At 34.4% G+C, this 13,678-nt stretch overlaps 1 protein-coding gene across 1 annotated transcript; it reads left to right on the forward strand.

The window, feature by feature from the left end:
• Positions 1 to 257: 257 nt before the first annotated feature.
• Positions 258 to 8,004, forward strand: LOC124993756 (keratin-associated protein 19-2-like). The gene is made up of 2 exons (XM_047565532.1): positions 258 to 445; positions 7,791 to 8,004. Exons 1-2 carry the CDS (start codon positions 258 to 260, stop codon positions 8,002 to 8,004), a joined length of 402 nt encoding a protein of 133 aa, XP_047421488.1.
• Positions 8,005 to 13,678: the final 5,674 nt, after the last annotated feature.

Consider the following 13,678-nt stretch of genomic DNA (forward strand, 5'->3'; position numbering starts at 1 on the left):
ATTTTAAAGGCCCATAAATTGATCATGCGATCCTGATGGGGGAACAAAATCATCTCAGTTATGAGGCTTGTTTTTGCAATAATTCAAGATATCCATGATGTTGTCAAGACACATTAGTGAAATAATATGACCATGCAATGCCTGTGGTTTTCCCCACCCAACACCCAGGGTGTATAAAAGGCAGGTGGCAGACAGTGACATCCAGACTCAAGACACCTCTGTCCTGATCCTGAACTGAACACTCCACTCCTGACAGCATGAGCTGCTACTACGGCAACTACTATGGAGGCCTGGGCTATGGCTATGGTGGCCTAGGCTGTGGCTATGGCTGTGGCTATGGTGGCTATGGCTATGGCTGTGGTGGCTATGGTGGCTATGGCTGTGGTGGCTATGGTGGCTATGGTGGCTATGGTTATGGATGCTGCCGCCCACTCTGCTACAGAAGGTGTTGGTCCTATGGCTTCTACTGAGGAATTTCCACAATGTTGAGCCTATTGGCTGTAACCTGCTGTCTCCCTGGAATCAACTCCAACTTTCTTCACTTTAGAAATGTTTGCATGTCTTCAACAATACCGACTCTGTACCAAAATGAAATGAATGACTGAAATAGCTACCTGTTTTAATTCATCACTATCTCTTAGATTGTGTGATAGTTTGGAGAAAAGTTTCCCTTTAGTAATTATCTTTATAACACTATGTAAAATGTGATCAAATTTGACTCTCAACCTTTATAAAAATGCATATTATGAAATAAACTGTATTTCACTGGAAATATTGCTTTGTTGCAGTTCTATTAAATTCTTTCCGTCAGTGTGACACGTCTGTCTGTGTACTTGTGTGTTATTAGTTGTGTGTGTGTGGCTGTTTATAAAAAGGTGGGGGTGGAAACGCCCCAGAACTCTTTTGTGTTCATTAATGAAAAGAGAAAAATAATAATTCTTTCTAATTGATCATGCAAAGTGTGCTTTATATTTGTTTGACTCTCTTAATATTTTTATTTGCTAATGACTCCCATTCCAGTTCTTCAAATGGCTACAATGATAATTATATTTTGTATCAGATTATTTAAAATTGTCCATATTTGTATTCTTTGTGTGTTTGCATAAAATGGTTTGTATTGTTTCTGCTACAGATCTGCCTCTGTGAAATGTTTCTCATTTAAAAAACAAATGCTCCCTAAACAATGACCACAGGTTTTCTTTTATTGAAAATGTCTTTGCTAATAATCATGTTCTGGATTACCATCATGGCAACCAAATAGCATTTCAAAATGTATCAGTTTTATTCTTTCATTTAGAAAAAATACATGTATTATGCATTGTAAGATAAGTTTATCAAAACCTTGAGTTATGTTCTCAGTGTCAAATTAGCATTAGTTTATTTTCTTTTTCATCCCCAAGTGTGCTATTTATCAAAGATATATGCCTACATATACTAATTTTCTCCAGAATCAAATTGTTTCTACTCTTCAAGTTATTATGTTCCAATTGGGAGACAAACTGATAGCAATAAATGCAATAACATGCTGATGGAGAAAACTAATATTCTTAAGACGGAGAAAGTATTTAAATATGGGGTGACATGTAAAGTTCTCAATTCTAGGAGTCAGGCAAGAGGCTTGTATGACACAGAAATCAGAATTCTGACTCCACTATTAATTTTTCAGGGCTGGCAAAACATACTTGGTATTTTAGTCAGTTTTATCATTGCTGAGACCAAAAGACCCAACAAGAATAAATTCAGAGGACAAAAAGCTTATTTAGTGCTCATGGTTTCATTGATCTCATTTCATAAATGGCAGACTTCTTTTCTCTAGGTCCAAGATGGGGCAGGACATTATGGTAGAAAAGAGTGCTTGAAGAAAGTGACAAGGACATGGCCACCAGAAACCAGATGGAGAGAGAGAGAGAGAGAGAGAGAGACGGAGAGAGAGAGAGAGAGATCTCCCATCACCAAGAATAAAATATACATTCCAAGGCCTGTGCCCCAGTGACCCTACTCCTCCAACCACACCCCACCTACTTACAATTGCCACCGAGTAATCCCTATAAGGAAATGAATGTGCTTACTGGGTTAAAACTCTCATAACCATTTAGGTACTGTAGCCCACACCTGTAATCTCAGCAGCATGGGAGGCCAAAGCAAGAGGATCACAAACTTGAGGCCAGTTTCACCACCACCCTAACCAAAATTCATAGCGTAATCTCATGATTGTCCTTATTTACATTTGGTCAAACTGATCTTTTCTAATAGCCCAATGGCAAAAACAACAACAAAACACATCCTCTAATGTGAAATGTAATATGTTCTGGGTCTTCTAAAACTTTAATAAAAAATATTGAATTTATGGACTCCTATGGAAATAGGTGAAAGAGGCAACAGTTATCAAAACAAACCAAACCTTCATCCACATATGAAGTCTGTACTAAAACTGGAGAAATGAACCAAAGAATCAAACTAAAATTCTAGTTCTATTTTATAAAAGCAAATGAGCCATGTGGTCAATAATTTAACAAATTAGTATCATAAAATAAATGTAATAAGCATAATACTAAATTATATTATACCTGCTCAAGAAACATAATTTATTGTCCAATTTCAAAAGGATGAAAACTTGTTTTCTTTATCTTTTGCAACATGAGCATTTAATACATAGTCCTTTTGTCACATCTAACATGTCATGATATGGACAAGAGACTCTATAATAAGAAGAAATGCAGAGACAATAATAAATTTCATACAATACAATGACTTAAAATCATTGGCACATGATCTCTGACAAATAAATATCAATTGGTAGTCCAAAGAGGGAAGCAGACCTATATGAATCTCTTAAATAAGTCTCAAATGATCTGAATGAGAAACTTGGGCAAAAGCAGGTTTTCTTCATGTCTCTGCACCTGTGACCCATTTCAGTACTCAGTGACAGCAAAGAGCAGAACTGGCAGGATTTGTGAGTCAGAGGACATTTGGGTTGAGCAACTGTAAAACCAGAGTGGAAGCTCCTTTCTTCTTTGCAGATTGTTCCAATGCCTGCATTAAGAGTGGTGGAACATAATTGAGATTTGTCTCTGTCTCAGGTGTTGAGCTCTCCTCTTCTAATAGATCCAATTTATTTTATGTGAATTGAATTTTAATAAATTTCATAAACTGTTGATAACAAAACCAAAAAAAAAAAATTCCTTTCATGACTGAATATACTTGTTCCCACCAAAACTTTAGCAGCTGCTAAAAATTGGGGAATCAAAGAAGGAGCCAATGGCTCCTTTGGTTCCTCCAATCTATCCAAGAGACCTGCCATTCCTGCACCTGCAAGGCATTTGAAAGAGAGAATGTTACTTTTTGTTTTTCTTCTTTCTTTGTTTAAAAAAATGTGTTCTTTTAATGAAGGTAGAATGTACTTTGACACATCATATGCACATGGAGTATAACTTCCCATTTATATGGTTGTACATGACATGGAGTTACACTGGTTATGTAACCATATATGCATATAGGAAAGGTATGCCCAATTCTTTCCCATTCTGATTCTCTTTCCCTCCCACTCCCCACCCCCAACCAATCCAGTGAACCTCTACTTCTCCCTCCTCCCAGATAATTGTGTGTGAGCATCCACATATCAGAGAGAACATTTGGCCTTTGTTTGGGGGGATTTGCTTATTTCATTTAAGATAGTCTTCAGTTTCATTCATTAACCAGCAAATACCATAGTTTCATTCTTATTTATGACTGAGTAATATTCCATTTTATAAATGTACCACATTTTTTTAAATTCATTTATCTGCTGAAAGGCATCATGGTTGATTCCATAGCTTAGTTTTTGTGAATAGAGCTGCTAAAAACAAGGATGTGGCTGTATCACCACAGTATGATGTTTTTAAGTCCTTTTGGTATATACCAAGGATGGGATAAGTGGGTCAAATGGTGGATCCATTCCAAGATTTCTGAGGAATTTTCATACTGCTTTCCAGAGTGGCTGCACCAGTTTCAATTTGCATTCCCACCAGCAAAACAAATGTACCCTTTTCTCCACATCCTTGCCAACATTTATTGTTGCTTGCATTCTTTTTTTAAAATTTGTCCTAATTAGTTATACATGACAGTAGGATGCACTTTGGGACATCATACATAAATGCAGTATTACTTATCATTCTTCTGGTTGTACATGATGTAGAATCACACTGGTCATGTAGCCATATATGCACATAGGGTAATAATGTCCAATTCATTCTCCTATCATTCCTACTCCCATACTCCTTTTCTTTCCTTCACTTTTCTTTGCCTAATCCAAAGTAAATCTATTCTTCCCTAGCAGACTCCCCCACATACCTTATTGTAAATTCACATCTGCAGATCAGAGAAAACATTCAGCCTTTAGGTTTTTGAGACCAGCTTATTTTGCTTAGCATGATATTCTCCAGCTTCATCCATTCACTGGCAAATGCCATCATTTTATTATTCTTTAAAGTGGAGTAATATTTCATTGTGTATATATACCACATCTTATTTATCCATTCATCTGTTGAAGGATACCTAGGTTGGTTCCACTATTTAGCTAGTGTGAGTTGAGCTGCTATAAAAATTGATGTGGCTGTATCACTGTAGTATGCTGATTTTAAGTCCTTTGGTATAAACCAAGAAGTGGGATAGCTGGGTCAAATGGTGGTTCCATTCCAAGTTTTCTGAGGAATCTCCACACTGCTTTCCAGAGTGACTGCACCAATTGCAGTCCCACCAGCAATGCATTGGTGTGCCTTTCTCCCCACATCCTCACCAACATTTTTTGTTGCTTGTGTTCTTGATAATTTCCATTTTGACTTGAGTGAGAAGGAATCTTAGAGTAGTTCTGATTTGAATTTCTCTAATTGCTAGAGATGTTAAACATTTTTTTTATGTATTCATTGATCAATTGTGTTTCTTCTTTTGTGAGGTGTCTGTTCAGTTCCTCAGTCCATTTATTGACTGGCTTGTTTGCTTTTCTGGTGGTTAGTTTTTTGAGTTCTTTACATATCCTGGAGATTAACACTATATCTGAGGCGTATGTGGTAAAGATTTCCGCCCATCCAACAGGCTTTCTCCACATTTTTGATTGCTTGTTTTGCTATGAAGAAGCTTTTTAGTTTGATGCCATTCCATTTATTGATTCTTGATTTTACTTCCTGCCCTTTAGAAGTTTTGTTGAGGAATTTGGTTCCTAAGTTGACATGATGGAGATTTGGGTCTACTTTTAATTCTAGTACACACAGAGTCTAAAGCCTAGGTCTTTGATTCACATTGAGGTGGGTTTATGTAGGGTGAGAGATAGGGGTCTAATTTCTTTTTTTACATATGGATTTCCAGTTTTCCCAGAACCATTTGCTGAAGAGGCTATCTTTTCTCCAAAATACGTTTATGGTGCCTTTGTCTAGTATGAACTAACTATATTTATGTGGGTTTATCTATGTGTCTTCTGTTCTTTTACCATTGGGTTCATGGCTGCTTGGAGCCAATACCATTCTGTTTTTGTTACTATATCTCTGTAGTATAATTTAACATCTGATATTGTGATGTCACCTGCTTCACTTTTCTTGCTAAGGATTGCTTTAGCTATTCTGGGCCTCTTATTTTTCCAGCTGAATTTCATGACTGCTTTTTCTATATCTATGAAAAATCTCATTGGAATCTTACAGGGATTACATTAAATCTGTATAGCACTTTTGGTAGTATGGACATTTTGACGATATTAATTCTGTGTATCCAAGAACATGGAAGATCTTTCCATCTTCTAATGTCTTCTTAAATTTCTTTCTTTAGAGTTCTATAGTTTTCATTATAGAGGTCTTTCTCAGCTTTTGTTAATTGATTCTCAAATCTTTTATTCTTTTTTGAGGCTACTGTGAATGGGATAGTTTTCCTAATTTCTCTTTGAGCTGATTTATGGGTGTTAATTTTATATCCTGCTACTTTGCTGCATTCATTTATAAGTTCTAGAAGTTTTCTAGTGGAGTTTTTTGGGTCTCCTAAATATGGGATCAGATCATGAGCAAATAGGGATAGTTTCTTATTTGTATCCCTTTAATTTCTTTCATCTGTCTAATTGCTTTTGTTAGTTTCCAGGACTATATTGAATAGAAGTTGTGAAAGAGGGCATCCATGCCTTGTTCCAGTTTTTAGAAAGAATGTTTTCAATTTTTCTCCATTTAAATGGTGTAGGCCTTAGGTTTATTATAGATAGCTTTTATAATGTTGCGGTATGTTCCTACTACTCCTAGTTTTTCAAGTCTTTTAAATATGAATGGATATTGTACTTTGTCAAATGCTTCTTATGCATCTATTGCAATAATCATGTGATTCTTGTTTTTAAGTCTATTGATATGATGAATTATGTTTATTGATATCCATCTGTTACCCAACTTTGCATCCCTGAGGTGAATCCCATTTGATCATGGTACACTGTCTTTTAAATATATTTTTGTATGACACTTGGCAATATTTTATTAAGAAATTTTACATCTCTCTTCATCAGAAATATTGGTCAGAAATTGTCTTTCCTTGAGGTGTCTGTCTGGTTTTGGAATCAATGTGACATTAGCTTCAGAGAATGAGTTTAGAAGGGTACTTTCCTTTTCAATTACATGAAATAATTTGAGTATTTGTGTTAGTTCTTCTTTGAAGGTCTAGTAGAACTTGACTAAAACTCTGTCTGGTCCTGGGCTCTTTTTTTTTTTGGTACGATTTGGTGATTTCTTCAATTTCATTGCTTCATATGGATCTGTTTAAATTTTCTATGTTCTCCTGATTCAATTTGGGTAGGTGATATGTCTCTAGGAATTTGTTGTTGTTCAAGATTTTCTATTTTATTAGCATGTAAATTTTCCAAATAGTTTCTGATTATCATCTGTATTTCATCAGAGACCATTGTGATATTTCCTTCCTCATTGTGAATTTTAGTAACTTGAGTTTTCTCTTTCTCTTCATTAGCTTGGTTAAGGGTTTATCAATTTTATTTATGTTTTCAAAGAACGGACTTTATTGTTTTGTCAATTTTTTGGATTGTTCCTTTTGTTTCAATTTCATTGATTCCAGCTCTGATTTTAATTATTTCCTGTATCCTATTGCTTTTGGTGTTAATGTGTTCTTATTTTGAAAGAGTGAATGTGATAACAATAATAAAACAGTAAGAGTTGAGGATAGAGCACCCAACTTACCTTAGGGGTTTTACACATGTAACAACAATCTTCATTGGGTGAAAAAGAAAACCATGAAATGAATGTTGCTGCTAACTAGAAAACGATCATGTGTTTTCTGGAAAGATTGAAATATAAAGTAAGAATAATTTAGAAGAAAAGAAAGAGAAGGAAGGAAGGAAGAAGAAAGGAAGGAAGAAAGAAGGGAAGGAAGATATTATATTCTATTGGGGAATGGTAACAATATAAATGAAAATAAAAATAAAATACCTACTTTCAAAATTTACATTTTCCTATGTGATCATATCATAAATTTTCATTTAACTAAATGTACAGTGATAGATGGCATTCAAAATGGAACAATAATTTCCTTTCAAAGTCCCCAAATGGACATGGAATGGTGACATAGGAACAAAATTATCTCAGTTATGAGGCCTGTTTTTACAATAAATTAAGATATTCATGATGTTGTCTGAGACACATTAGTGAGATAATATGACCATGCAATACCTGTGGTTTTCCCCACCTAGCACCAGGGTATATAAAAGGCAAGTGGCAGACAGTGACATCCAGACTCAAGACACCTCTGTCCTGATCCTGAACTGAACACTCCACTCCTGACAGCATGAGCTGCTACTATGGCAACTACTATGGAGGCCTGGGCTATGGCTATGGTGGCCTAGGCTGTGGCTATGGCTATGGCTGTGGTGGCTATGGTGGTTATGGCTGTGGTGGCTATGGTGGCCTAGGCTATGGCTATGGTGGCTATGGCGGCTATGGTTATGGATGCTGTCGCCCACTCTGCTACAGAAGGTGCTGGTCCTATGGCTTCTACTGAAGAATTTCCTTGGTTATTGAGCCTATTGACTCTAACCTCCTGTCTCACTGGATTCATGTCCAACTTTCTTCACACGAGAAATGTTTGCATATCTTCAACAATACCAACTATATACCAAATTATCTGAATAAAAGGAATTAAAGAGCTACTTGTTATGATTCACCTTATCTCTTCAATATTGTGATAGTTTAGAGAAATGTTTTTCTTTGACAACTATAACACTATGTAAAATGTGATAGAATTTGGCTGTCAACTTCTGTAAAAAGTCATTATTATTAAATAAACTGTGTTTCAACAGAAAAATTATTTTGTTGCAATTGCTTTTATTTGTCTCTAATATGTAACATGCCATTCATATATTTTGTGTGATTTGTCATGGGTGGGTTTTCTTTTAGACATGGGAGAGAGAGAAGGAGTTTCCATTACGATTTTGGATTTATTCAAAATCCAAAAATTAATGGTAAAAATAATTCTCGCTAAAGTATATACAAATTTTCTTTTTATATATGTCTTTTCATCACTCCTAAAAATCACCCTTTGTTTGTAAGTTTTTTAAATGACAATTTTATGTAAGAAGTATGCATACAAGTTCATTTAAAATCTTTTTATTTAATAGTTTTAGTCATTTGAAGTGCCCCTGATTGGAATATGTCATCTAACTTCTGCCTCTGTGAAAAGAACCTCAAATTAATTGTGTGTGTGTGTGTGTGTGTGTGTGTGTGCCTGTATTATTATAGATAGATAAAGATATATAAATATATATAGATCTATATGTATAGATGTATGTATGTGCATAAGTACATATAAATGTCTATACATTCAACTTTTACTCAATATCTGTGCACATATCCTGTTTCTATATAGCCTGCCCCAACTATGAACACAAGAAGTATCATATTAAAAATGTGCACACTAATACTGACATTACAAATTATCATCATGGCAAATAAATAGTTTTTCAAAATATATAAATTTATTGTTCTATTTACAAAGTATAACGGATTATGCATAGAAAGATATATTCATGAAAACCATGAGATACTTTCTCATTATCAAAGTAGTAGGAGGTTATTTTCCTTTTCACCCCACAGCCCGATCTTCATCAATAGGATAATTGATATCAATAGGTCTTCAAAATAGGATAATTTCCTCCATAATCTAATTCTTTGCTCTCCTAACATGGTCATGTCTCCCTTGGAAAACAAAATGGCAGCATTAAGCGGAAGGAATGCTGGTGGGGAAAGTAAGGAAAAAGGGTTGATTATTCTGAAGATGGAGAAATTGGTAAAGGGTTGAAACTGGCAGTTGAGCAGCTAAGCAGGACTGTACTGTGAGAAAGAGCAACCAGCAGAATCCCGAGTCCATTTCTAAACTTTTCAGGACTGACTAATCATAGTTGGAGATATAAAAAAGACACAATCTGACCAGAATGTGCTGGAAGAATACTGACTTTACACAGCCAGGTTATTCCTGAAGATATTTTAGAAATTTGAAGTCACAGAGTCCCTTTCCTATGACACACAGCAGAATCATTTCAAAATGAGGAAAAGAAAAAAGAACCATCTTCATGTCAAGGTGATGAGAAAATCACCACTAGAATTAAGAAGAACTATCCTTAACACAGGAGACAAAAGAACATCCACTATAGACTGGAACAAAGGAGGTAAATGGTTCCTAACCAAAATACACAGCCTAATTGTGCATTATTCCTTCTTTGAGTTTGGCCAGGAAGACATTTCTAATCCTCTAAGGACAACACTAACAACAGCATTCTCTAAGATAAAATATAATATTTTTTCTGGATTCTATAAAATCTTAATACCAAAGGTTGAACTTATGAACTCCCTTGGAAATGTAAAAAAAAAGGCACAACATCACAACAGCCACATAATAATGTTTGTACTAATTGTATGAAAAGTTGTACCAAATTTGTATACAATGAATCAAAAAATAAAAATAAAAAAGAAAACTGTTCTAATAGAAAATGTTATCATGAATATAACTATGTGAAATGATAGATATGTCATCTGATTGATTGTAGTAATTATTTCACAAAGTATATCAAAACATCATGTTGCACACTGTAGTAGAAAAGGTATAATTCAATTAGAAAAGAAAAGGGACCATGATTTCACTCATGTGATATTAACAATTTTAAGAATTTTTTAACCTTCCAGATATTATTATCTAACAATATATGGGCAGTTTGAACCTAACCTACCCTTGGACTAGATATTAAGAAACTTTTCATTTTATAGTTTTCAATTAATGAACTACATTATACTAGTTGAGTATAATTTAATAATTTGGGCAAAACTAGATTTATTTTCCAATTTTGTAAAGAAGAAAACTGGCTTTCTTTTCATTCTTTTTTTTTTTTTTTTCAGCATGCAATGCAATGACTTTAAATTATTGGCACATAATCAGGTGGAAGATCCTTCCTTTTAAACTAGTTCCTCCAATGCCTGCCTTAAGAGTGGTGAAACATAATTTAGTTTTATCCTTGACTTAGGTGTTGTACTCTCCTCTTATAATATGTCTAATTCATTCTATGTGAATTGAATTTTAATAAATTTAAATAAACTATAAATAACCAAACAAATAAATACCTTTCTGAGACTGAGTATTCTTGTTTGCACCAAAATGTCATCATGAGCTAAAAACTGAGGAAGCAAAGAAGGAGCCCAAGGCTTATTTGGTCCCTCTGATCCATCAGTGCACTTGTTAATACACTTGCCAATCCTGCACCTGTAGGGTATTTGAAGAGTGAATGTGACAAGGATTATAAAACAGTAAGAGCTGAGGGTGGAGCATCCAACTTTTCCTTAGGTGCCTTACATTTGCATCAATAAGCTTCATTGGGGATGAAGAAGGTAACCTTGGAGCAAATGTGGTTTGTAACTGGAAAATGGAGAGGTGTTTTTGGAAAGCTCAAAATAAAATTAAGAATGATTCCAAGGAAGAAAAGAAATAAAAGGTAAGAATGAATAAAGAAAGGTAAGAAAATCTTTTGCTTTTATTGAAGCATAGAAACAACACAAAGCAAAATAAAAAATAAAGTACATGTTTTCATGATTTATATCATATCATATAATCAAATCATAAGTATTACATTGACTACGTATGATAAAGGCATGGAATTCAAAATACAAGAAGAATTTCATTTTAAAGACTCATAAATGGATCAAGGAATCCTTACATAGGAGTGAAATCATCTCAGGTTTTTTTTACCACAAGTCAAGATATGCTTGACGTAGTCTGAGGCACATTAATGAGAAAATGTGACCATGCAATGCCTGTGGCTTTCCCCACCCAGCACCAGGGTGTATAAAAGGCAAGTGGCAGACAGTGACATCCAGACTCAAGACACCTCCATCCTAATCCTGAACTGAACACTCCACTCCTGACAGCATGAGCTGCTACTATGGCAACTACTATGGAGGCCTGGGCTATGGCTATGGTGGCCTAGGCTGTGGCTATCGCTGTGGCTATGGTGGCCTAGGCTATGGCTGTGGTGGCTATGGTGGCTATGGCTGTGGCTATGGTGGCCTAGGCTGTGGCTATGGTGGCTATGGTGGCTATGGTTATGGATGCTGTCGCCCACTCTGCTACAGAAGGTGCTGGTCCTATGGCTTCTACTGAGGAATTTCCCCAGCTGCTGAGTCCATTGGCTGTAACCTGCTGTATCAGTGGAATCATCTCTGGCTTCCTTAACATGAGAAATTGTTGAACATCTTCAACAATACCACTTATATACCAAAATACCTGAGAAAAAGGAATGAAATAGCTACCTGTTTTGATTCACCTTATCTCTTCAATGGTGTGGTAGTTTGGAGAAATGATTTTTCTTTGATAATTTAAACACTGTGTAAAAATGCAATACAATTAGGATGTCAACTTCTGTGTAAAAAAGTTCATATTATTAAATAAAGTGTATTTCATCAGAAATTTTATTTTGTTGTGATTGTTTTTGTCTCTAATAGTATAGCAGGTCATTCATATATTTGGTGTGATTTGTCATGCGTGGGGTTTCTTTAGAAAAGGGAGAGAGAAAAGTAGTATGCATTACTCTTTTGGAGTTTGTCAGGGTGCAAAAATTTATGGTAAAAATAATTCTTTCTAAGGCATCATACAAAATCTGTTTTTATGTGAGATGTCATCATTCCTAAAATGATCTTTGGCCTGTAAGTTTTTTAAATGGCTATTTTACACAAGGTACACACATAGAAGATCATTTAAAATCTTTAGGTTTAATGGTTTGAGTCATATGAAGTACCCCTGTTTGGATTATGTCATCTACAGCTCTGCCTTTGTGAAAACAACCTGAAATTGTGTGTATGAGACTGTACAGTTATAGATATAGATAAATGTAGATCCATATGTACAGATGTATGTATGTGTACAAGTACATATAAATAGGTCTATATATTCAATTTTTACTCTATATCTGATTCTGTGTCCTGTATCTATAATGCCTGCTATAAATAGTGAATACAGGAAGTATCATATTAAAAATGTGTGCACTAATGCTGGCATTATAGATTATCATCATGGCATATACAGAATTTTTCAAAATATATAAATTTATTCTACTTAGAAAATATTAGGGATGAGAAAATCACCACCTGAATTAAGAAGAATCATCCTTAACAGAGGAGAAAAAAGATCATCCACTATAGACTAGACCAAAGCAGGTAAATGGACACTAAACCAAATTCTTACCCTAATTTTGCATCAGTCCTTGTTTGAGTTTGGCCAGTTAGACCTTTTCTAATAGTCCAAGGGCAACACTAACAACAGACTTCTCTAAGGTGAAATATAATATTCTTCTGGATCCTCTAAAATCTTAATTCACAAGATTAATCTTATGGGATCCTTTGGAAATATGAAAAAGAGGGTGCAGATCACAAAAGTTCTATAATAAAATTGCATGAAAAGTTGTACCCAATTTGTGTACAATGAATCAAAGCAAAACAAAATTAAGAAAAAACAGTTCTAATAGAAAATGTTATCATGAAGATAACTATGTGAAATGATAGACATGTTATTTGACATGATTAAAGATATGTTATTTGACTTGACATTGATATCATTATGTATATCAAAACATCATTTGTACACTTTAGTAGAAAAGGTACAATTGTACTTAAAAGAAATGGGATCATGATTTTCAATCATATGGTATCAATAATAATTTTTTACCTTCCAGATATTATTATCTAACAATATATGAAAAGTCTGAACCTAACCCACCCTTGGACTGGATATTAAGAAGCTTTTCATTTTATAATTTTCAATTAATGAACTATATTATACTAGTAGAGTAGAGTTTAATTAAAGTACATTTTCAAAGCAAATAAAACTGTAGAAATGAACCAAAAATGAAATTAAAATTTTGGGTCTTTTAAAAAAATTGAACAATATGGTAAATTATTTTAAAAATTTAACTTCAGAAAACCAATATTATGTGCCTAATACTAAATGTACTAATCCTCCTTAAGAAACTTGATTTATCTTCCAATTTAGAAAGAAGAAAACTTGCTTTCTTTTTTTTTATTCATTCTTTTTTTTTTTTTTTTTTTGCAACATGCAAAGCAATGACTTAAAAATTATTGGCACATAATCAGGGTGGAAGATCCTGCTTTTAAACCAGTTTCTCCAACGCCTGCCTTAA

This window comes from Sciurus carolinensis, chromosome 9 (assembly GCF_902686445.1).
Source record: "Sciurus carolinensis chromosome 9, mSciCar1.2, whole genome shotgun sequence".
Classification (NCBI taxonomy): Eukaryota; Metazoa; Chordata; class Mammalia; order Rodentia; family Sciuridae; genus Sciurus; species Sciurus carolinensis.

Coding starts and splice junctions, on each gene's coding strand:
- LOC124993756 (XM_047565532.1), top strand. CDS start 258: ATGAGCTGCTACTACGGCAACTACTATGGAGGCCTGGGCTATGGCTAT. Junction 446..7,790: donor CGCCCACTCTGCTACAGAAG/GTGTTGGTCCTA, acceptor CACTCCTGACAG/CATGAGCTGCTACTATGGCA.